Genomic DNA, 23,102 nt, shown 5'->3' with positions numbered 1-23,102 from the left:
AGGCAGATCAGTGGGCCCCCGTGGCCCCCCCACCACCCCCGATCACCACCAAAATTGAATCATTTATTCCTTGTGCCAGTATCAACATTTCCTGAAATTTTCATCCAAATCCGTCCATAACTTTTTGAGTTATCTTGCACACAAACAGACAGACAAACAAACCAACACCGACAAAAACATAACCTCCTTGGCAGAGATAATAAGTGCAATTTTAACAATATTATGCCTCAGTTTATCATTTATACATGTGCATTTCACATTATGTAACACAAAAATGCAGAATATTGTCAAAATTACGCTTAATGTTCTTTAGACGTTTCAGTTTCATATTTGTTCATATTATTCGCATTTTTCTGTTAAAGAATAGTTTGTTAATTTAAACATTTTTACAGTTTGATGTTATTTTTGTGCTACAACAGGGAAAAATTTGGAGTTGTCATCATTATTGATTGGCGTAATGTAATATTATTTTTTTCACATTAAACCAAGAAGGAAATTTGGAGTCATTATTTATAGGTTATTATGCTATTATTTTACTGGAGATCCCATCGGTCTGTATGTGAAACCTGAAATAAAGTGTACTATAGACCATATACGTAGATGAACAGGTAAACTGAATAAAAGCCCAGAGTTAATGTGAACATGTGCATCCTGGTTTAACGACGCCGTGCATAAAACTTAAATCACAGGTCTCAACAGTACGGCTGTAATCTATTTACTGGCACCAATGGATGTTTTTTAAGCCATTATCATCTTGCATTTTTCTGCCAATAAAGTTATTAGCCTCATCTAGATGGTGGAATATGAGGCTTTTCCGGAGCTGGTTGGATAATGTAATTTCTCCTGAGATAAAACAGAGCGTAGTTAGGATTTATTACAGTCTGTGTCCCTGAAGGAAATCAATTAAAGACCAAGTCATCTACCACACTCTGTTTAAAAAGAAACTCCCATAATTCAGCAGTTTGACATGAGTCGAGTTCCAGTGTAGATGTAGATAATGTCATATCATTTACAGAAGTAATGTAATGTGTGCTTTGTTTTACTTGGTTATAGTTCAGAACACAAAGTGGTTCTTCATGTTCTGTGACATATTTAAAGACCTTTACCAGTGACACCAAGGATATTTGAAGTGCTTTAAGTTTAATTGGCTTTGTTATTTTGCTAAAATTAATGTCGTGTATAATTGTGTTATTGTGGATTACCTTGTGTTGCACAGGGGAAATATTTAAGCGTTACACAGAATAGGTGAAGAAGATTGTACCGTGTGTATTTTTTCTCTGTCTTAATCCTTTATAATATGTAAACAATTATATATTTTGTCACTATTGATTGTATGATTTTTTTATATTATTTTTATATTTCTAAAAATTTTACATGGTCATATATCTCCTCCCGCAATATGCACATGTTTCTATTGCACAGTTTGTTTTTTTTTTAAATAAATGTTTGTATTATATTGTATTGTTATGAGATCTAAGTGCACTGTCACTGGCAGAGATCTATTCTATTCTATTCTATTCTATTCTATTCTATTCTATTCTATTCTATTCTATTTTCATTTCTTTTTGATCCTATTCTGTTCTTTTGTATTCTATTCTTTTCTTTGCTATTCTTTTGTATTCTGTTGTTTTCTATTCTTTGCTTTTCTATTCTTTCATTTTCTTTTTTCTTTTCTCTGGATTTTATGGACACCATTTGGAGAAGTTTAATTAATCCATAACTGTTTTGAACAGCGGTCCAGTGTATTTCCTGGAGGGAGTGAAAATGCAATTTATCTAACCTTTATTCTTCATTTCTTCATTTTTTAAAAAAAATAGAACCTCCGGCAGCAAATCCTGGAGTTGCTGGGTCCAATTTCCATGAACCACGGCGCTCACTTCATGGCAGCGATAGCGTATGTTTGGAATGAGAGGAAACAGGTCAAGGCTCCAGTTAGAAACAAGGTGAGTGTTGGACATTTCAGACCTATCGAAATGATCTGAAGTACAATAACAGCATCACAATCTGTAAATAATGACTCTAAATGTTGTTCTTGGTTTAATGTAAGAAAAATATGACAGTATGCTTATAAATATTGACAACTTCAAATTTTTCTTTTTGTTTTAGTGTAAAAAAACCATTAAAATATAACCATGTTTAAATTAACATACTATCCTTTAACAATAAAATGTGAATAACCTGAACAAATACAAATAACATGAAACATCTAAAGAAAATTAAGTGCAATTTTAACAATATTCTGCCTGTTATTAAATGTTTTGTGCCTTTGTAAATCTGATCCCTAATCCACATGTATAAATGATGAGTTGAGGCAGAATATTTTTAAAAATGCTGTTATTTTTCTTTAGAAATTTCAGATTTTTCAGGTTTTTCACATCTTTTTTGTGACAGTTTGTAAATGTAAATATTTTCAGAATTTAATGGTGTTTTTTTTTGCACTAAAGCAAAGAGAAAAATTTGGAGTTGCACACTGGAATAAACAATCTAAACAGCGTTGCACAGTCCCAAATAAAGCCCTATATCAGAGTGTCCATGCTGATGTCCTTCATCCTCGGACTCCTCCTGTGTTTCCAGGTGATTCCTTTGGCCAGTGAAGAGCAGCTGCTGCTGGTGGAACTGGTCCGATCGGTGAGCGCCATGCGCACCGAGACCGTCATGCAGACGGTGAAGGAGGTTCTGAAGCAGCCGCCGGCAATCGCAAAGGACAAGGTCTGAGTTTGGTTTCTGCTGCTTGTTAAAGATTTTGACCATGTGTATTACTTTGATCCCCAAACTCAGAGGAAAGGCTAAAGATGTTCATTTTGTCTTCTGTTTATGTAATTATACTTCTCTTTTTTCTTTTGTTCAGACAAGGTATAGCTTTTTTAGATGTTACCTGCTTGACAGTTTCGACTGTGGCTCCAGTCTTCCTCAGAAGCGTCATCCGACGTGCTGCTGACGTGTCATTTATCAGCCACAGTCACAGTTGAAACTGTCAAGCAGGTAACATCTAAAAAAGCTATACCTTGTCTGAACAAAAGAAAAAAGAGAAGTATAATCTCAGAGGAAAGGGTGAACTTCACCAAACTGCATCTCGCTGTAAGTTTGATGGAACACAGTAAAAACACCTAGGCCAAGTTTTTCAACATATTTTGATAAGTGCATCTAGTTTTTCGTGAGGTTTGGATTTTTTTTTGTATTTCTTTCTGTGGTCATGTACAGCACTGCACAAAAGTCTTAGGTAAACATAAGGTTTGTTGTTTTAGCAGGATTATGACCACAAACATGCATTTCTCAATCTCTGCATTAAAATTTGGACACCTGGAATATACAGAAAATAACTAAAACAAATTTAACCCATGAAGACCCAGTGCTACTTTGCAGGTCCTAAATTAATCTTTTTTCCACATTTAACCTTTCTTCAATGATTTTTCACCATTTATTGTAATATTATTCTCTGTATTTAGTGTTTTTTCAGTGAAAATCAAGTATTTCTGAAATATAATTTACTGGTCATGTAGATGTTCATAAAAGCTCAGATTAAAGTTGAGGGTTATTATATCAAAATTAGAGAAAGCTGAGGAAATAGTGTCTTTTCTCAACAAAATATATCATTAACTGAACATAAACCCAGTGTCTCCATCCATACTCCATGGGTTTTACTGGTGAATCAGTGTTGTAGAAGATGACGTATGAACATCTTGCAGATAGTCCAATAGGACCAGCACAGAGGCTCTGTTATTGACTTTCTATATATGGAACCCAGGAGCAGCATATACAAAGAAAACAGGATCCAGAATAGAACCCTGAGGCACCCCAAAGCCTTCAAATTCAACTGTTATTATATCAGAACAGAGAAAACTGAAGAAAAAGTGAATTTTTCATGAAACTCTATCAATAACTGAACATAAACCCAGTATGTCCATCCACTGTCATTGATCCAACTCCATGGGTTTTACTGGTGAATCAGTGTTGTAGAAGATGACGGTGTTTCCACGGTAACTGCGGAGCCTCTGAACATCCAAATGGGTCATATCTGAAGACCATGAAAAGATGAATAACTGTATTTCACACCAATTATTTGCATGTAATGATAAGATTAGTGGATCAACAGGTATTAAACAGATCATATCAGTAGATGGATTTGGTATCTAGTGGCTGTTTGGGTCTGTAGAACCCAATAATGTAATAATGACTGATAACATAATAAAAGTCCTGAACTGATAATGTAATAACTTATTATTAGCCAAAAGTTATTTCGTAATCAGTTCAGGACATTTATTATGTTATTGATCAGTTATTACATTATTGGCCTATTAAATTTTAAAAATGGCAAATTTATTACGTTATCGGCCGTTATTTCGTTATTGGCTTCTGCAGGGTCTTTATGGGTTAAGAGAGTCGAAGAAACACTAAATCCAACATGCTAAATACTGACTTTACCTGAAATTGTACATATGTTTTTGTGTGTAGGTGTGTTTTAATACCACACACTAGGGCTGCTCGATTATAGAAAAAAAAATAATCACGATTATTTTAGCAATAATTGAAATCACGATTATTAAAAACGATTATTTGTTAACCTTAAAGTTGTTTATTTTTTTCTTGCAAAACAATGTAAGATATACTCTTTAAATATAAATAAAGCTTTTAACCACTAAAACAAAGTATGTTCACTTTTGTACGAAACAAAAAAATCTTTGAATGCAAATAAGTGTACTGTAAATTCAAGTATGTTTCCTTTTGTAAACAAATAGTGCACTGGAATTAAACTGCTCTAGACTTGCCATAGAACTGTAGCAATAAAAAAAAAACTCACGTAAAGGGCAAATTATAAATTCAAGTATGTTCAGTGTAGTATGAAACAGTAAATTCAGTGGCGTGCCGTGAGGTTTCAGTTAGGTTAATACGGGAGTTGCAGCGTAAAGAGATTCGGAGACTGAAGATTGCATTGCGGACAAAGTTGTAGACGGAGTTTTTTTAATGTGTTTTAGTTTTTCATAAGATTATGATAAAGGTCGCGGTGGTTAAACTTTAGATGGTTAAAAAGGTTTGCTGTGTTACCGGTCGGTGCGGACACAACTACGAAACACTTTTTGCACGTAATGGGTTTTTGCTCTTCATCTTCTTCATCAAACCCAAAGTGATTCCATACAATTGAATTTGACTTGCCTTTTTTGTTTACCAAGCACTTCTGCTGTGATTCTCCTGCCATTTTTCCAGACCGCTAGGTACAACTTTCCTCTTGGGGTGGACCTGCCGGCTAGCAGGCAGCAGTAGCTTAGAGGGGGGCGGGGCAGAGCAGCTCATGGTAGCTTGCGTTCGAGTGAATTAAACAACTCAAAATTAATAATCGTTTTTTCTCGATTACATAATTTTTGTAATCGTTGCGTGTAATAATCGAAATCGTAATTGAATTTCGATTAATTGCACACCCCTACCACACACATATTTCCTGCCATTCCATCCCTGCAGAGAAAGAGAGAGACAGAGAGAGATATTTTTTTTACCAGGCCAATAACATAAGTTATTATGTTAGTGGCCAGAAATTATTACGGTATCGGTTCAGGACTTTTATGACGTTATTGGCCAGTTATTACGTTACTGGCCTATTACATTTTAAAAATGGCAAATTTATTACGTTATCGACTGTTATTTTGTTATTGGCTTCTACAGGGTCTTTATGGGTTAAGAGAGTTGAAAAAACATGAAATCCAACATGCTAAATACTGACTACCTGTAGAAGTTGTACATATTTTTTTGTGCATGTGTGTGTTTGTGTGTTTTATACCACACACATATTTCCTGCCATTCCATCCCTGCAGAACCACCAAATCAGTGGTGCAGTACCAGTCCAGTATTCCTTTATTCCTTTAGTAACGGTCAGTGTCTCCTACAGAAACACCTGTCCTTGGAGGTCTGCATGCTGCAGTTTTTCTACGCCTACGTACAGAGGTGAGTTCACTGTACAACGTCCTCATATAACTCACCTCTGGTATTTACTAGAATTAACATCTGAGCCTTACAGACGTCAAAGTGACTCACATTTACAGTTGTTTTGTTTACTTCCTGTTTTTGTCCTAGAATTCCTGTGTCCAGTCTGGTAGACAGCTGGCCGTCTCTGTTAGCGCTGCTGAAGGACTCGGTTCAGTTAGGGCTGCCGGCGCCCGGACAGTTCCTCATCCTGGGGTGGGTGTTGTCGTTTTACGAACATACAGGGTTAGACTGACCCAGAGTGAACATGTGTCTGTTTCTGTCCTCTAGAGTTTTGAACGAGTTCATTTTAAAGAATCCAAATCTGGAGAGTAAGAAGGATCAACGCGAGCTGCAGGTAATTACTCAAAGTCTTCAGGTTTTACATTGTGCTTTATAATAAGTTTCTTTAACCATTTTAAGATGATGTATGTCTCCTGTAATACATTTTGAATTTTACGGCATTCAAATTACCGTAACTCCTGAAAAGTTCTCGCTATTGACAAAATTCAAATGGCGTCTAAAAGCAGAGATTCAGAGCTTAAACTCTTATTACTTTTATCAGAGTTTTAGTGAGATTTTAGCTGTGTTTTTGCGGTGAATACCTGTAAATAATTGTATGTAATAGTGATAGTGCTGTTTTTGAGTGTTCTACTAGTGTATTTTGTATACTTCATTGATATATTTTAGCTGTAAATATAAAATAAATGTATGTATGTGCATTAGGGATGTAACAATTACCGATATAACGATAAATTTCTGATGGTTAGTATTACCGTTTAAATTCTAATTCGCAGTTTTATCTGTAGTTTTCTGATTTGTATACTTCATTGATGTATTTTAGCTGTAAATATAAAATAAATGTATGTATGTGTATTAGGGATGTAACAATTACCGATATAACGATAAATTCCTGATGGTTAGTTTTACCGTTTAAATTCTAATTATCATGATAACCGTGTTTGATTAGTGCACTTTCAACACAAAGTTGATATGGAAAATGGTTAAACAATGGCTATAAGGTGCCATCTTTAATGCACATTTGTATGTTTGATGTTTACATGTTAATATTTGGATGTTTCTGCCAACAGAAAGTACATTGTGACTATTATTTTATTTTATTTTATTTATTTATTTATTTTTCAAAATGCAACTTGGGTAAATTATTTCAGGTTATGTATAAGTACTTTTTGAACATTTCAGTAATAATGATAACCATGATAATTTTGGTCACAATAACCGTGATATGGAATTTTCTTATCGTTACATCCCTATTGTGTATATGTATGTGTGTGTTTGTGTGTGTGTATGTATATGTATATGTATAGAGGGTGCAGTTTGTCAAAAAATCGGGGAATTTTTTTTTTTTTTGGCGGAGCACGGGGAAGGTAGTTATATATGTGGGGGTGCAGTCCACAACTAACGAAACTAACCCTGGCGTGAAACGAAAAGTTATGTATACATACTTTCAATGTCCAACTCCGTGGTTCTATTCCTCTCTTATACAGCGGATCTTACACAAAATTTTCACAACTTCTAACCTTTATCCACTGGACCCACTCTACTGCTCTATGCCCCCCAACACACACACGCGCTCGCAAATGCTGGGCCCCATGAATTTGTTTTTATGACATATAATAATAATAACGAACAGCCAGATATTGAAAGTGAAGTTCTTGAAAAAAGATGCAAAACAGCTGGTAAAAAAAAAAGACACTTTTTGATGCTTTTATTGCAAAAACAACATAATGAAGTCTCGGTCTGTTATAATGGGAGTCCTTAAAGGGTTCATTCCTGTAGCTTCCACAAGTTTAACTTCACACACAGGAATGCGGACGGAGCCGTAGAAACAGGATGTGATTGAATTCGACGTCTTACTGAAGTCATTATCTTATCTTTCAGGACGTGACACATAAGGTGGTGGAGGCCATCGGGACGATCGCAGGCTCGTCTCTGGAACAAACCACGTGGCTGAGGAGGAACCTGGAGGTGAAGGCGTCTCCTCAGATTATCGTGGATGGAACAAACCTGGAGGCCGATGTAGAAGGTGTGTCATTTACCCACAGTTCACTTCTGCACCACTACAACAGTTATAAAGCCGGTTCTAGTCAAAGGTTAAATTTACTGTTTCTGTGTCGGGTTATTAGTGATATTTGTGACAAGGGTGTTTTATTAACAACAAACAAATAATGAATTAATAATGGAATGAACTGCCGCTGCACATTAGACAGGCGTCACTGTCTAATTTTAAAACTCTTTTTAAAACCCACCTCTTTTCTTTGGCTTTTCACACTGCGTAGGATGTTGATTTTATGTGCATGGATAGTTTATCTGCGGTAGACAGTGTTTATTTATTTAGCTAGTTATTTGCTATGTTTTATTGTGTTTTTATCTTAGTATTTTAACTTTTATTATGTTTTTATTGTATTTATTTTTCTGCGCAGCACTTCAGAAACCTTTGTGCTTGTTTAAATTTGTGCTCTATAAATAAAAATGGATTGGATGGAAATCATTTAGAAAAAAAAATTTGCATTTGTTTGTGTCTGATGTAGTCGCACCTTTCAAAACACAAAAAAAGATAGTTCCAAGTCAGTTGTCAATATTGCGATTTTATGTGCATGGACAGTTTACCTGGAGTAGACGGTCTATTTATTTATTTATTTATTATGTTTTATTGTGTTTTTATCTTAGTATTTTGTTTTTTATTATGTTTTTATTGCATTTATTTTTCTGTATAGCACTTTAGAAACCTTTGTGTTTGTTTAAATTTGTGCTTTGTAAATAAAAATGGATTGGATGGAAATCATTTCGAAAAAAAACAATTAATTAGCATTTGTTTGTGTTTGATGTAGTCGCACCTTTCAATACACAAAACAAGATAGTTCCAAGTCAGTTGTCAATATTGCGATTTTATGTGCATGGATAGTTTATCTGTGGTAGACAGTCTATTTATTTATTTATTGTGTTTTATTGTGTTTTTATCTTTTATTATGTTTTTATTGCATTTGTTTTACTGTACAGCACTTTGGAAACGTTTGTGTTTGTTTAAATTTGTGCTGTATAAATAAAAATGGATTGAATTGGATGGAAATCATTTAGAAAAAAAGAATTAGCATTTGTGTGTGTCTGATGTAGTCACACCTTTCAAAACACAAAAAAAGATAGTTTCAAGTCAGCTGTCAATATTGCGATTTTGGTGCTTAAAGGGTTAGCTAAAGGAGAGCACACCCGCATTGTAAAAGTAGGAATGAATGGAGTTTTGCTAAATTAAACACCAAAACCGTGTATGTTTCCTGTAAAATGTGAGTTTATTTTACAGATAGGTGGTTGTTCTGTGCTGCTAATGTTGGGTTTGTGTGTGTTTTCTAGATTTAATGCTCACAGTGATGGAGGCCTCCAGCTTCACTCCATCAGTCTACAGTGTTCATGCTCTCACGCTATTGGCCGAGGTAAAGCACACACATGTGATTTAGCTCAAACTGCATCTCTCAGGGCCTTTTTCTTTTAATTCCATACTTCATCTTCGTCACAAACACGGTCCGACTCAGCTCTTTACGTCTGATTTACAGCCTTCTTCCCCGTCTCCGCGTCAGGCGTTATTAACGAACCAATAACTCAATCTACCGGCCTAAACGGGGGCCGCCTTCTCGTCACTCGGCCTATCTCTGCTCTGTGTGGATCTAATTATGCAGATTTGTTTCACTGCTGTGCAGCTCGTAGATGAATGGATGAGTTTATGGCAGTAAATCAACCTAATGCTGCAGTGGAGCTTCTCAGATTAACACTGAATTCATGTGAAACTGTAAAACACAGAACACACCCTATCTTCATAAATCCGTGTAATCATTTGCTCTTTTCATCTTCAACTGAGAATCGCATTTTTATTTTTTGAGTGTGTAATTAACCTTACTTTTCTTTTCTTTTCTTTTCTTATCATCATACTATCACTGTGTTCTATGGTATCCCATGACACGTTCTTATGTCTTGGGCCCACTTGTGGTATTCGGGCAAAAATTATACTAATGTTAAAGTTCTTTCTGTATGTTTGGTTCATTTCAGGAGTTCTAGCATTACTTTAGTAGCACATATGTTTTAATATTTTATTCTGAAGCCCTAGCACAGTTCACTTTTCTTAACACTGTGATATTTGTATTTTATTTTTCGTATACTGTCCCTTTGCAATAAGTGTTTTGCTGCTAAATTGAACTGAGCTGCTGAACTGATTTTTATTGTTCCTATGGCAGTGACAGTAAAGATCTATTCTATTCTGTTCTATTCTGTTCTGTTCTATTCTATTCTTTTCTATTCTATTCTATTCTATTCTATTCTATTCTGCTCTACTCTACTCTGTTCTATTCTACTCTACTCTACTCTACTCTATTCTATTCTATTCTATTCTATACAGTTGGGCTGAATGTGGAACCTGAACTAAAACAAGTATGACACCTTTGACTCTTAATAACTTTAGTATCATGTTTACAATAGAATAGAATAGAACAGAGTAGAGTAGACTATTCTATTCTACTCTGCTCTATTCTATTCTATTCTATTCTACTCTATTCTATTCTATTGTAAACATGATACTAAAGTTATTAAGAGTCAAAGGTGTCATACTTGTCTTAGTTCAGGTTCCACATTCAGCCCAATTGTGATCTCAAGTAAAATAATCGTATAATAACCTACAAATAATGACTCCAAATTTAAATCAAAATTTCATCGTAAAAAGTCGGTATCGGATTGGTATCGGATCGATATCGGCAAAACTAATCCTTAAAAAAAAACTGGATCGGAAGCAAAAAAATCCAGATCGGGACATCATTATCTAGAACACATGGTTCCCCACGGGTCATCGCGCTAGTTCATAAATAACTATACAGAAATATTGTTGTGTGTAATTATAATTATATGGTTATTGGGTGGAATTATTAATTATTATTCGGGGTGTGTATTGGCAAGAATCTGGCGATACTTTACAAATCACAATACTAGGATCACGATACGATATATCACGATATATCACGATACTGTTAAAAAGGCATTGTTTTATTGGTTTTGTTTCTTTTCTTTAAAGATTGTTTCCTGGAAGAATGGAATTAAACCAGAAATCTGCACAAATACTAAACACATTTTTATTTGATCACAACAGGATCTAATGCGATATCACAAAATGTTCCTGTGTTCAAACTTAAATTCTGTTTTACAGACATTACAGTTTAAGATCCTGTTCAAATGTTCATATTCTATTAATTCAGAACTAACATCAGAACATTATTTTTGTGCAGTCTCAACAAAGGAACTACCATTATTTAATAAAAAAAAAAAAAAAGCCTAAAATGAACCTGCACAATATCTGCATTTGAATAAATACCTACAAATATCAATACAGTACTTTTTAATATCAATACAGTATTGTAAAATGAAATACCGTGATATATTGCAGAACCAATATTTTCTTACACCCCTAATTATTGTCTCACTCACAAACAAACATTAACCAACCAACAGATAATCCCCCAGCGGCTGATTCCATAACCTGACGACAGAGATAATTAACCAGGCTGATAACTGAACAGTGAGGGGTTCATATCTCCACATATGGTGTCATTTATTGCTGTTTTGTGAAATAAATTCACTGTTATTTATGGTTTTTGGGGTTTTTTTTGTCAGGTGTTGGCTCATCTGTTGGACATGGTTTTCTACAGCGACGAGAAGGAGCGGGTCATCCCCCTGCTGGTCAACATCATGCACTATGTCGTCCCCTACCTCCGCAACCACAGGTGTGGGTCAGCTCCTCGTCTCCTGTTTCTATACTGACTTCACTTCCTCCTCGTATCTGACGGTGTCTGTTTTGTTGGATGTTTTGTGTTTTGTCCAGTGCTCACAACGCCCCCAGCTATCGGGCCTGTATCCAGCTGTTGAGCAGCCTCAGTGGGTACCAGTACACCCGTCGTGCCTGGAAGAAGGAGGCCTTCGACCTGTTCATGGATCACACCTTCTTCCAGATGGACTCCTCCTGTGTCAGTCAGTGAGTACCAGGGGAAAGCAGGTCTGGTTTTAACCCTTTGAAGACCACTGTGTCTGCAGTGACACATTTAGCATTTTACTGCATTCAGATTACCGTAACTCCTAAAATTCAAACGGCATCTGAAAGATGAGATTCAGAGCTTTTGATTGATATATAACACATTAGGGTAGAGGGGTGGGGGAGTGGAAGTGGGCGGAGCTAAGAGCAGCATAGTGCAGTCGGTGAGAGAGAGATGAAAGATTTTTGTTATTTTTAGCATTGTTTTAGTGAGGTTTTAGTGGTATTTTTGTGGTGAATTCATCCAATCAATTTTTTTTTTAGCGCCAAATTATAACAAAAGTTATTTTATGACACTTTACATGTAGATCTGGTCAAGAGTCAAGACCAGAATCTTGAATTCTTGTAAATAATTGTATATAATAGTGATAGTGCTGTTTTGGACTGTTCTAGTGTGTTTTGTCGAGTTTCACTGTTTTGGTTTTATTGTTTTTACCTTTTTTCCACTGTTTTAATCTGTGTTTTTCTGGTTTGTAGTTCAGTGATAGTTGTATTTTAGCTGCAAATATTACATAAATGTATGTATATTAATATCTATGTAAATCTATACGTAGAGAGCTAGCCAGGGCAGAAAGAGACGCAGTGTCTGAAAAAAAAAAAAAGGAGATGATGGATGTTTTTGTCAGTGAAATGAGGGGCTCTGTCGACAACTAGACAGAAAATGGACACAGACTATAAACACGGGATCAAAATTACATGAAAGAACTAAAAAGAAGAAGAACAACAACAGGGAGACAAAATGATCTAGACAAATTTAAATGTTTGAGCATTTGAAAATAGTGGAAAGTTTATTTCTGTGATCTCATAAAGTTTTGTTATGAACATTTACAGTTGTTTTTCATAAAATGATTTGTTTTTTAAAATGCAAGTCTTTTTTTTTTTTTTTTTTTAATAACACACTGTTTTAAGCATGTATTGCATATAATTATGATAATTAGTGGCCAGATATTGAAAGTTAAGTTCTTCCTGAAAAAAGATGCAACAAAGACATTTTCAGACACTTTCATTGCAACAAAAACATTTTAAAAACTCTAGGCGCCTGTTTATAATGTCGTCCTTATTGGGTTAACATGTCACTTTGTTTCTGTGTTTTTATGAAATAACACTTTAATATTAACACAGTTTTCTCCTTTTTCAGCTGGAGAGCCATCATTGACCACTTGATGACCCATGACAAGACCACGTTCAGAGACCTCATGAGTAAGCTTTAGGTTTTGTAACAAATATTCGACTGATGTGAGGTGCTCAACAGGGGGGCTGCGGCCCATTAGGGGGCCACTGAAAGCTGCCCAGGGGCTTTGAGATGGTGGTGAATGTTTCTAAGAAAACAGAGAAAAACACTTTAGAATCACACAGTAATTAGAGGAACAACACTATCCATAATGCACATGTATAAATAATAAGTTTAGGCATAATGTTGTTAAATCGCACGTATTTTTCTTATGAAATTTCTATTTTGTTTTGTTTTTTCAGTTTATGCACACCTTTTTAGTTTGGATAGTTTGTAAATATAAATATTTCCATATTTTAATGTTATTTTTTGCACTAAAGCAAAGAGAAAAAATTGGAGTTGTCATTATTTATACACATAATGTAATATTACTTTATTATTTATATGTTTTTATGTTATTATTTTACTAGTCCGACCCACTGGACATTGTTTGGATAGTTTGTAAATATTTCCAAATAATGACAATTTCAAATTTTTGTCTGTGTTTTAATGCAAAAAAACATTAAAATATGAAAATATTTACTTCTACAAACTATCCTTTAACAGTAAAATGTGAATAACCTGAACAAATATGAACAACCTGAAATGTGTAAAGAAAATTAAGTATAATTTTAATAATATTCTGCCTGTTGCTAAATATTTGTGTTATATTATGTGTAATGCACATGTATAAATGATAAGTTGAGGCATAATGTTGTTAAATTGCACTTACTTCTCTTAAGAAATTTCTGTTTTTTACAGGTTATTGACGTCTTTTTAGTTTGAATAGTTTGTAAATGTAAACATTTTCATATTTTAATGTTATTTTTTTGCACTAAAACAAACAGAAAAAATTGGAGTTGCCATTATTTATATGCATAATGTGATATTACTTTATTATTTATATGTTATCATGTTATTATGGGATTATTTTACTGGTCCAACCCACTGGACATTGTTTGGATAGTTTGTAAATATTTCCAAATAATGACAACTCCAAATTTTTGTCTTTGTTTCAATGCAAAAAATATTAAATTATGAAAACATTTACAAACTATCCTTTAACAATAAAATGTGAATAACCTGAACAAATATGAACCTGAAATGTCTGAAGAAAATTACATGTAATTTTAACAATATTCTGCCTGTTATTAAATATTTGTGTTACATTCTGTGTAATGCACATGTATAAATGATAAGTTGAGGCATAATGTTGTTAAATTGCTCTGTTTTTTCAGGTTACTCACATCTTTTTCGTTTGGATAGTTTGTAAATGTAAATATTTTCCTATTTTAATGTTATATTTTTGCACTAAAACAAAGTAAAAAAAAATGGAGTTGTCATTATTTATACGTATAATGTAATATTACTTTATTATTTCTATGTTATTATGTTATTATTTTACTAGTCCGGCCCATGTGGGATCAAATTGGGCTGAATGTGGAACCTGAACTGTAATTAATCTGCCTATACATATCACTATTCTGTCTTAATTAGTCACATCTTCCACCTGGGTGTTATACATCTCCTACTGGATCCTGTTTTTCTGAGTTCGTCCCACAATTACGTTCGTTCTCAGACAGACACAGATGCTAATGTTCCCTCTGTCATTAAGTCTCTGGTCCGTGTACCTGCAGAGTCGTCGGTGTGAACGTCTGCGCTGATAATCCACCTGCTGTGTTTCCTTTCAGCTCGGGTCGCCGTCGCTCAGAGCAGCTCTTTGAGTCTGTTCACCAACAGAGACGCCGAGCTGGAGCAGAGGGCCATGCTCCTCAAACGCCTCGCCTTCACCATCTACAGCAGCGAAGTGGACCAGTACCAGAAGTACCTGCCAGATATACAAGGTGAGCATCTCCATGGAAACCAGATCATTTTACAGCAGCAGTAGGGATGAAGAACATGCAAATGATACAATATATGGAAGGAAATATTGATGTTTTATCTCAAATCCTCATGAACAGGACATCTTACCGCTGTAGACATGATGTGTCCCAATACTTTTGTCCATATAGTTTATAAACATCAGTAATTCCTTAAAGTTTAATGGGAGATTTTTCTTCCTTTGTGAGATGTGAAAAAAGTAGATGGTTAGTTGTGGTAGAAAATTATTATTTACAGTCAGAGCATGAAAAATATTTTAGAAATTACAGAAAGAACATTTAAAATCAAACACGAATAAAGACAAATCTAATTTTATCACGAGGCATTAAGTCTAATAAAGATACAAAGTCAGAATAATTAACAATATTGTCACCTGTAGATAAACTAAACAGACAAAAGTATTCTGATATATTGAACTCAGGTGTTTCTGTTCTAATAGGGATGAGACTTTAAGGAAATAGTGATGTTTATAAACTATATGGACAAAAGTATTGGGACACATCATGTCTACAGCTGTAACATTTCCTGTTCATGAGGATTTGAGATAAAAACAATATTTCCTTAAAGTTTAATGGGAGATTTTTCTTTCTCAGTGAAATGTGAAAAAAGTTGAGGGAAAAAATGAACAATACAAATATCAAAAATAATTAAAAAAAAAAAAAAAAAAAAAACTCAAAATGAACAGAAATGAAGAAAAGAGCATCATAATGAGCAAAAATACACAGAAAATAAGAAAGTAGATGGTTAGTTGTGGTAGAAAATTATTATTTACAGTCAGGGCATGAAAAATGTTTTAGAAATTTAGAGGAAGAACATTTAAATCATAGTCATGGATTTTTTTAAAAAATCAATGTGGAGAGAAATGAAGTCAAAACCATCTCTGAGGCAGTTTTGAAACAAAGATAATAATTTAAACCAAACTAACCAATATTTATCCCATAATATAAAACTCTATTCTGACATTAGTCATTGTTGTTTTGTATCCCAGACCCTTGTTAGAAAAGAAACACCTGAATTCAACATGTCCACATACTTTTGTCCATATAGTGGATGCAATAGAGTCAAAATGTTATTACCAGTGGTCCTGTATTACATTTTTTATGTAAAAAATGAATATGAATGATGTGAATTTTTTTTTGCCTCTGTGCTTAATGATGTTACACTCTGACACACAGTAGTGCAAAAAAGTTTTCAGTCACCCTTAAACTTTAGCAATCTCAAATATTATCATGAAATATTTGCAGAAAACTCTTTTTTGTGTTTCAAAAGGTGTGGCCGGATCAGACAGACATGAGTAAATGCAAATGATTTTCTTTTTTTTTTCTTTTTTTTTTTTTAATGATTAGGGGTGTAAGAAAATATCGGTTCTGCAATATATCGCAATATTTCATTTCACAATGCTGTATCGTTATTAAAAAGTACTGAATCGATATTTTTAGGTATTTATTCAAATGCCGATATTGTAGAGGTTCATTTTTAGTTTTTTTTGTTTTTCTTTTTTATTTATATTTTATTTATTATTATTTAACACTCTTTTATTCAATAATGTTAGTTCCTTTGTTGGGATTGAACTAAAATAATGTTCTGATGTTAGTTCTGAACTAATAGAATATGAACATTTGAACAGGATCTGAAATTGTAATGTCTATAAAACAGAATTTCAGTTTGAACACAGGAACATTTTCTGATATAGCATCAGATCCTGTTGGGATCAAATAAAATGTGTTTAATATTTGTGTATATTTCTGGTGTAATTCAATTCTTCAAGGAAATAATCATTTAAAAAAGAAACAAACAAAAAATTGCCTTTTTAACAGTATCATGATGTATTGTATCGTAATCCTAGTATTGTGATTTGTATCGTATCGTCAGATTCTTGCCAATACACAGCTCTATTTACGATTAAAAAAAATATCAAATTAAATCCTTGACAGTTTCAGCATGTCATGTCCTGAGATTTGAATGTTTTGTCCTTAGACCAGTTAACATTCTTACTGTTGAGGATTATTGTGAATTTCCAAACAGACGTTCACTGATCATGTTGGACTCTGTTTGACATGTCTACACTCACTATTAAACCTTCTTATCATGTGTTTGACCGCTGTCTGTTTTTATGTTGTTTTCTTTTTTCCTGCAGAGCGTCTGGTGGAAAGCCTGCGTCTTCCTCAGGTTCCCATCCTTCATGCTCAGGTTTTCCTGTTCTTCAGAGTCCTGTTACTGCGCATGTCCCCTCAACATCTCACCTCCCTGTGGCCCACCATGATCACCGAACTGGTGAGAACCACACACAGACCAGGACATGAATCCAGCTGTTAATGTGTACGTGTGTTCAGACTTCTGGAGCGTTTGGTCTTTGGTTTGTCTGTGCAGGTTCAGGTGTTTCTACTAATGGAACAGGAACTAACAGCAGATGAAGACATATCAAGGTATGAGTTCATGTTCAGTGTTTACTCCGGCCTGGATCCACTGTTTACATCCCATGTTTTTTTCTTCTCCTTCTTCTTCTCCTTCTCCTTCTCCTTCTCCTTCTCCTACTTCTTCTTCTCCTTCTACTTCTTTCTTCTGCTTCTTTCTTCTTCTCCTTCTTCTCGTCTTTGTCCTTCTCCTTCTTCTACTTCTTTCTTCTCCTTCTTCCTCTTCTTCTTCTTCTCCTCATCCTTCTTCTTCTTTCTCTTCTTCTTCTACTTCTCCTTCTACTTCTTTCTTCTCCTCCTCCTCCTTCTTCTTCTCATTCTTCTTCTTCCTCTCCTTCCTCTTCTCCCGCTCCTCCTTCTTCTTCTCACTCTGTTCCAACATATCACGTGCACAGTTCATTGAGCATTTTAAATCTGTTTTAAATATGCACCCATTTACACTGGCTTTTAATACAAGTGACTGACATTTATTTGTTTTATCCTCTGGCTTTGTTTAAATGCTTTTTATCCTATTATTGTGTATCTGTTTTATCAGTTTTAATGTCTTCCTGAGACCCAGCAATACGTTTTTGTCCTCTGTAGTGGACAAAAGTTTTACAGTTTTACTTAAAAAGATGCTGTCCATTGTGAAGGACATTCCATTAAAAAATAAATGCATAAATAAAAATAATTTTAAAAATGTATCTGAAAAAAATGTTGCATTATGCAGTTTTCAATCAAGACAGTTTAATGTAAAAAAGCTAAAACTTCCACTTTCCTGGGTCTCAGGAGGATATATATTATATTATATTATATTAATTAATTTTAGCATTTTTTTTATACGTTTATATCTTTGTACCGCATTTTGGGCATGTTGTGTTGTTTTAAATGTCCTTTATAAATAAATTTGACCTTGACCTTCATATTATTACAGGGTGGGGAAGCAAAATTTACAATATTTTGAGGCAGGGATTGAAAGACAGTGTATGACCAATTAGTTTATTGAAAGTCATGAGAATTTATTTGCCACAAGAAAACTGACATAATAGAAAATGTTTTTATTCTATGTGTCCTCCTTCTTTCTCAATAACTGCCTTCACACGCTTCCTGAAGCTTGCACAAGTGTTCCTCAAATATTCGGGTGACAACTTCTCCCATTCTTCTTTAATAGTATCCTCCAGACTTTCTCGTAATAGTTTTGCTCATAGTCATTCTCTTCTTTCCATTATAAACAGTCTTTATGGACACTCCAACTATTTTTGAAATCTCCTTTGGTGTGACGAGTGCATTCAGCAAATCACACACTCTTTGACGTTTGCTTTCCTGATTACTCATATGGGCAAAAGTTTCTGAAAAGGTATGGATAATAGTGTTAGGTATGATTATGACATCAATATATGTTTGGTTTCAAAACAATTGACGTAGTGCCTGCTGAGAAAAAACAACTAAATGTTATTGTAAATTTTGCTTCCCTACCCGGTATATTTAATATAAATTAAACACTAAGGCAGAGGTGTTAAACATACGGCCCGTGGGCCAAAACCAGCCCATCAAAGGGTCCAGTCGGGCCCAAAGGATGAATGTGTGAAATGTACTGAAGATATTAATGGTGTCAAACTCACTTTAGTTCATGACAACTCTGAATTTTTGTCTTTATTTTGTATTTTAAAAAAGTAAGATTACCCAAAAATATGTGCATTTACAAACTATCTACAAACTAAAATCAGGATTTACATTTTAAAATCAATAACTCTATAAATAGGAATGCTTCTATTTTGATATAATCTAAAATTTTGATATCAAGAATTCAAAAAGCTGTATCTTGGCACTGTTTACAGATAGACTCATACTGTACATGAGGAAAATGTTGGATATGACCCAAAGGTTGTGATGGGAGTAAATGTACTCATCTAATTTACATAGGTCACATGGTGGCAGCCATATTGGATTGCATACCTCTTAGGAAAATGTAATTTTGAACGTATTTACATAGTTTTTTGTTTTTGTGTTTTTTGTCATCTTATCCTTAAAATAAATTAACTTAGTAAAATGTATGAAGTTTTAGTAGTGTTTTAGCCAAGCAGCAGAGTATTGTGTTTGTGTTGCGTTTGTCAATATTATGACACTGGTGCTTAAAGGGTTAAGTTATTTTACTGTCGTATGTTGAATGTAGTCAGGAGTATCATCATAAGCCTCTTTTGTTCTGACTGTTTTCTTTGTGTTTTTTTTTCTATCTGTGTGCAGGACTTCAGGTCCATCTGTAGCCGGACTGGAGACCACCTACTCTGGAGGAAACGGGTTCTCCACGTCCTACAACAGCCAGCGTTGGCTCAACCTGTACCTGTCTGCATGTAAACTCCTGGACCTGGCCTTGGCCCTTCCTCCAGAGAGTCTTCCTCAGTTTCAGATGTCAGTACTAACTCACCTGCTGTGTGTTCTGGGTCAGTGTGGGGAGGGTGGGGGGGTTTGATACTGTTGAAAACCGTGTGGTTCTGTTTCGTTACAGGTACCGCTGGGCCTTCATCCCAGAGGCTTCGGACGATTCAGGGTTGGAAGTACGACGCCAGGGGACTCACCAGAGAGAGTTTAAACCCTATGTGGTCCGACTGGCAAAGCTGCTGAGAAAAAGAGCCAAGGTATCACTTCTGTTTCCTCTGATGAGTCAACGATGGAGATTAATGAGCGGCTCGTTCACAGAGAAAACAGTCATTAAACGCTCTGTGTTCCTGCACCTGCACCAACACACGACGTGGTTAAAGTAAATTAGTAGCACAAAGAAATGCATGTGCACAACAGTATGGAGGTGGATTTGTGGGAGTTGGAGTGATGACTCTGGTGTATGTATGTAAATAAAAACAATTAAGATAATCATGTATGGTATAAATTATGAGGAGAACTGTATATGATATAAGGATTATGAGGTCCAGCGCCTTGGTCTAAGTATTGTGGACTGCTGATTCCGACATCCAGACTGGCAACACTACTGATGATGTGTCCCGAAATTTACATCCTTCCCATGTCGGAGATACAGCTCCCATCCCCCTCTCAACATCAAGGCAAACCTCATGTGCAGACCGTCTACTGGCACAATGGACAGTTTAACATCATGTCCTGTGTTTCATGATTCTGATAGGGTTTACATTTGGCGAATATGTAATGGATTATGATTTAGAATTATATTTATTATAATTATTATATTGATATATATACTTTTTGTTTTAACTCTTCAGTGTCCTGCCCATAGAGGCTGTTTGTAACCACCGACAGCACATAATCTGCATAGAGTTGTAATAATGTCAAAATATTTTAATACAATGTCTTTAACTTTTTTTTGTATTTCATCAACTTGAACTGTAAACAAAAATACCAAATACTCAATAACTGTCATTTTTTAAACACTTTAAATGCCTTGTTTATAACATAAAACAAACTGTATTTTTTTATACAAAAAAACACAAAACAGGTTGTGTTTTGTTTTTTTCAATATATTACGTAAAAATTGGATTACTTTTTTTTTTTTTTATTTTAGCAGCCTGACAAATGTTAATGATTAACACCAACATTGGTTAATATCCATCATTATTTTTTGTGCTAAGTCAAATTTTAAATTTCAAAATGTGCCAATGTGCATTTTTTTATTCACTTGGTAGAAGGGTGTTAGTGTAGGAATATACTATTATTTATAATGTACTGATTTTAGTGGATGGATTAGAATTTTAAAAAATAATGCCAAAATGAACAACTTTTGAATTCTGATTTAAAGCAAATTGTGAAAAATATTCTGACGTTTTAAATCATGAAGTGCAAAGTGTGTATAATATACTCACCCAGATACTGGAAGGTTAACATAGACTGATATAATTTGCTCCTTTTCAGATGTGTAAATATCTCTAAAACTGTATGAAGTCTCTGTTTTCTGGTTCTTATGTTCTTACTTTTTATGTCTTAACCTCCTAAGACCCAGGAAATGTCAGCAAAGTACAAGCTTTTTTAATTTTATCAAATAAGTGCCTATATTGGAAACATCATGATGCAACAGTTTTTCAGATGCAGTTTTTACATTTTTTATGGAAAGTCCTTTGTGGTGGACAGTTTTCTTTTTTTTTGTTGTATAAAGTTGTGAAACTCTTGTCCACAAATGTGGACAGAAAACCCATAGCTGGGTCTGAGGAGGTTAAATAAAACATTCATCCATTCATCCATTCATTCTTTTTGTCCATGTCTGTGACCCTGCAGAAGAACCCAGAGGAGGACTGCTCCAGCCGGACCCTGTCCTGGGAGCCGGGCCACCTGATGTTAACCCTTTACGTGATCCGCAGCATGGAGCAGCTCCTGCCCTTCTTCAACCTCCTCAGTCAGGTGTTCAACAGTAAGGCCAGCAGCCGCTCAGGACCGGCCTTTACCCACAATCCCACGGACGCCGCCTTCCCCGGACACAAAGACGGACACAAACTGGAGAGTCAGAAGGTATTCTGGAGCCGAGCCAGGCAGAACATTGAGGAGATGGTGGAAAAAGACTTTCTAGAAGGACTTATCAAGACGTGAGGACGCCACCGACGGCGATTAACAGACGATTGATCAACACTAGTGAAAAACCTCAACTTGTAAAAACACGGGAATAAAATGGGAAAATAGTTTGTACATGTTTTGTATTTATAATAATTATTTTACTTTTCAGAAGCCATTGTATTTAATTTTAATTATTTGTACATACAGAGCAGCTTTGATGACTTTTAACATTTCATGTGAGTCCTTTGGGACAAAGTACAGATGCTGTGCCATTCCATATCGATGTGACTTAATAAAGATTTCTAATGACAGGATCACGGCTCTGAAGACGCTTTGACATTTAACTTTAATCTGTGCATGGATTGAGTTTTCTTCTTAACCCTTAAACCTCCTTTACACAGGGGTGGCGATCATTGAGAGATCACTGAGCGATGAAAAAATGGCCACATCTGTCAACAATCTTTCAATGAGCACCTAACGATCACTGAGGTCTCTCAGTGATCTTCCAGTGGTCGCCACGGTCTCCTCAAAGTTTTGTCTCAGTCCAAAACAATCTTTAAACGAACGCTCAAGGAGCCCTCAGTGATCTCATCGATCTCCCAATAATCTTTCAATGAATGCCCAGCGATCACCAAGATCTCTCAATGATCTCGCAATGATCTTCCAGTGATCTCCATGGTCTCCTCAAAATTTTGACAAAACAATCTCCCAACGATCACAAAGGGAAGTGATTTCTCAGGAAACGCTCAAGGCGCACTCAACAAGCTCATCAGTCTCCCAATGATCTCTCAACAATCTTTCAATCACTGCCAAATCTTTCCACCCCGAAGGTAGAGATGGTTGAGGGATCAGTGAGGGAATGGGTACGACTATCTGGATGACCCCCCCCCGCCTGATGCGACTGACCAGACAGTTTAAAGTAGGGGCCAGAAGCACAATGACCACAAAGATCTCCCAAACATTTACACAGAAACAGCTTTTTTGAGGCTTAGTAGATCATTGAGAGGTCGGGCCAGTTTTTGATTGCTCAGTGGTCACCCAGCGATCTCCGTACAGTTTAAAGGGGCCTAAAGTG

The 23,102-nt window shown here is 35.2% G+C and overlaps 1 protein-coding gene across 3 annotated transcripts in view; it reads left to right on the top strand.

Annotated features, from left to right (window-relative positions):
• Positions 1-22,354, top strand: part of dop1a (DOP1 leucine zipper like protein A) — a 73,054-nt gene extending 50,700 nt beyond the window's left edge. For all 3 annotated transcript variants that reach the window (XM_030157093.1, XM_030157094.1, XM_030157092.1), the window contains 16 exons: positions 1,818-1,943; positions 2,575-2,709; positions 5,879-5,934; positions 6,064-6,168; positions 6,244-6,310; positions 7,855-7,999; positions 9,322-9,401; positions 11,620-11,729; positions 11,828-11,977; positions 13,173-13,234; positions 14,936-15,088; positions 17,263-17,399; positions 17,496-17,551; positions 19,763-19,927; positions 20,025-20,154; positions 21,755-22,354. In XM_030157093.1, coding sequence (XP_030012953.1) covers positions 1,818-1,943; positions 2,575-2,709; positions 5,879-5,934; positions 6,064-6,168; positions 6,244-6,310; positions 7,855-7,999; positions 9,322-9,401; positions 11,620-11,729; positions 11,828-11,977; positions 13,173-13,234; positions 14,936-15,088; positions 17,263-17,399; positions 17,496-17,551; positions 19,763-19,927; positions 20,025-20,154; positions 21,755-22,063 — 1,986 coding nt within the window. In that variant the 3' untranslated portion in view covers positions 22,064-22,354. The remainder of the gene's footprint in view (positions 1-1,817; positions 1,944-2,574; positions 2,710-5,878; positions 5,935-6,063; positions 6,169-6,243; positions 6,311-7,854; positions 8,000-9,321; positions 9,402-11,619; positions 11,730-11,827; positions 11,978-13,172; positions 13,235-14,935; positions 15,089-17,262; positions 17,400-17,495; positions 17,552-19,762; positions 19,928-20,024; positions 20,155-21,754) is intronic.
• Positions 22,355-23,102: the final 748 nt, after the last annotated feature.

The sequence above is a fragment of the Sphaeramia orbicularis genome, chromosome 16 (genome assembly GCF_902148855.1).
Source record: "Sphaeramia orbicularis chromosome 16, fSphaOr1.1, whole genome shotgun sequence".
In the NCBI taxonomy this organism is placed as follows: domain Eukaryota; kingdom Metazoa; phylum Chordata; class Actinopteri; order Kurtiformes; family Apogonidae; genus Sphaeramia; species Sphaeramia orbicularis.
Note: the sequence above shows the minus strand (reverse complement) of the source record. Positions and strands in the feature narration are given on the sequence as shown.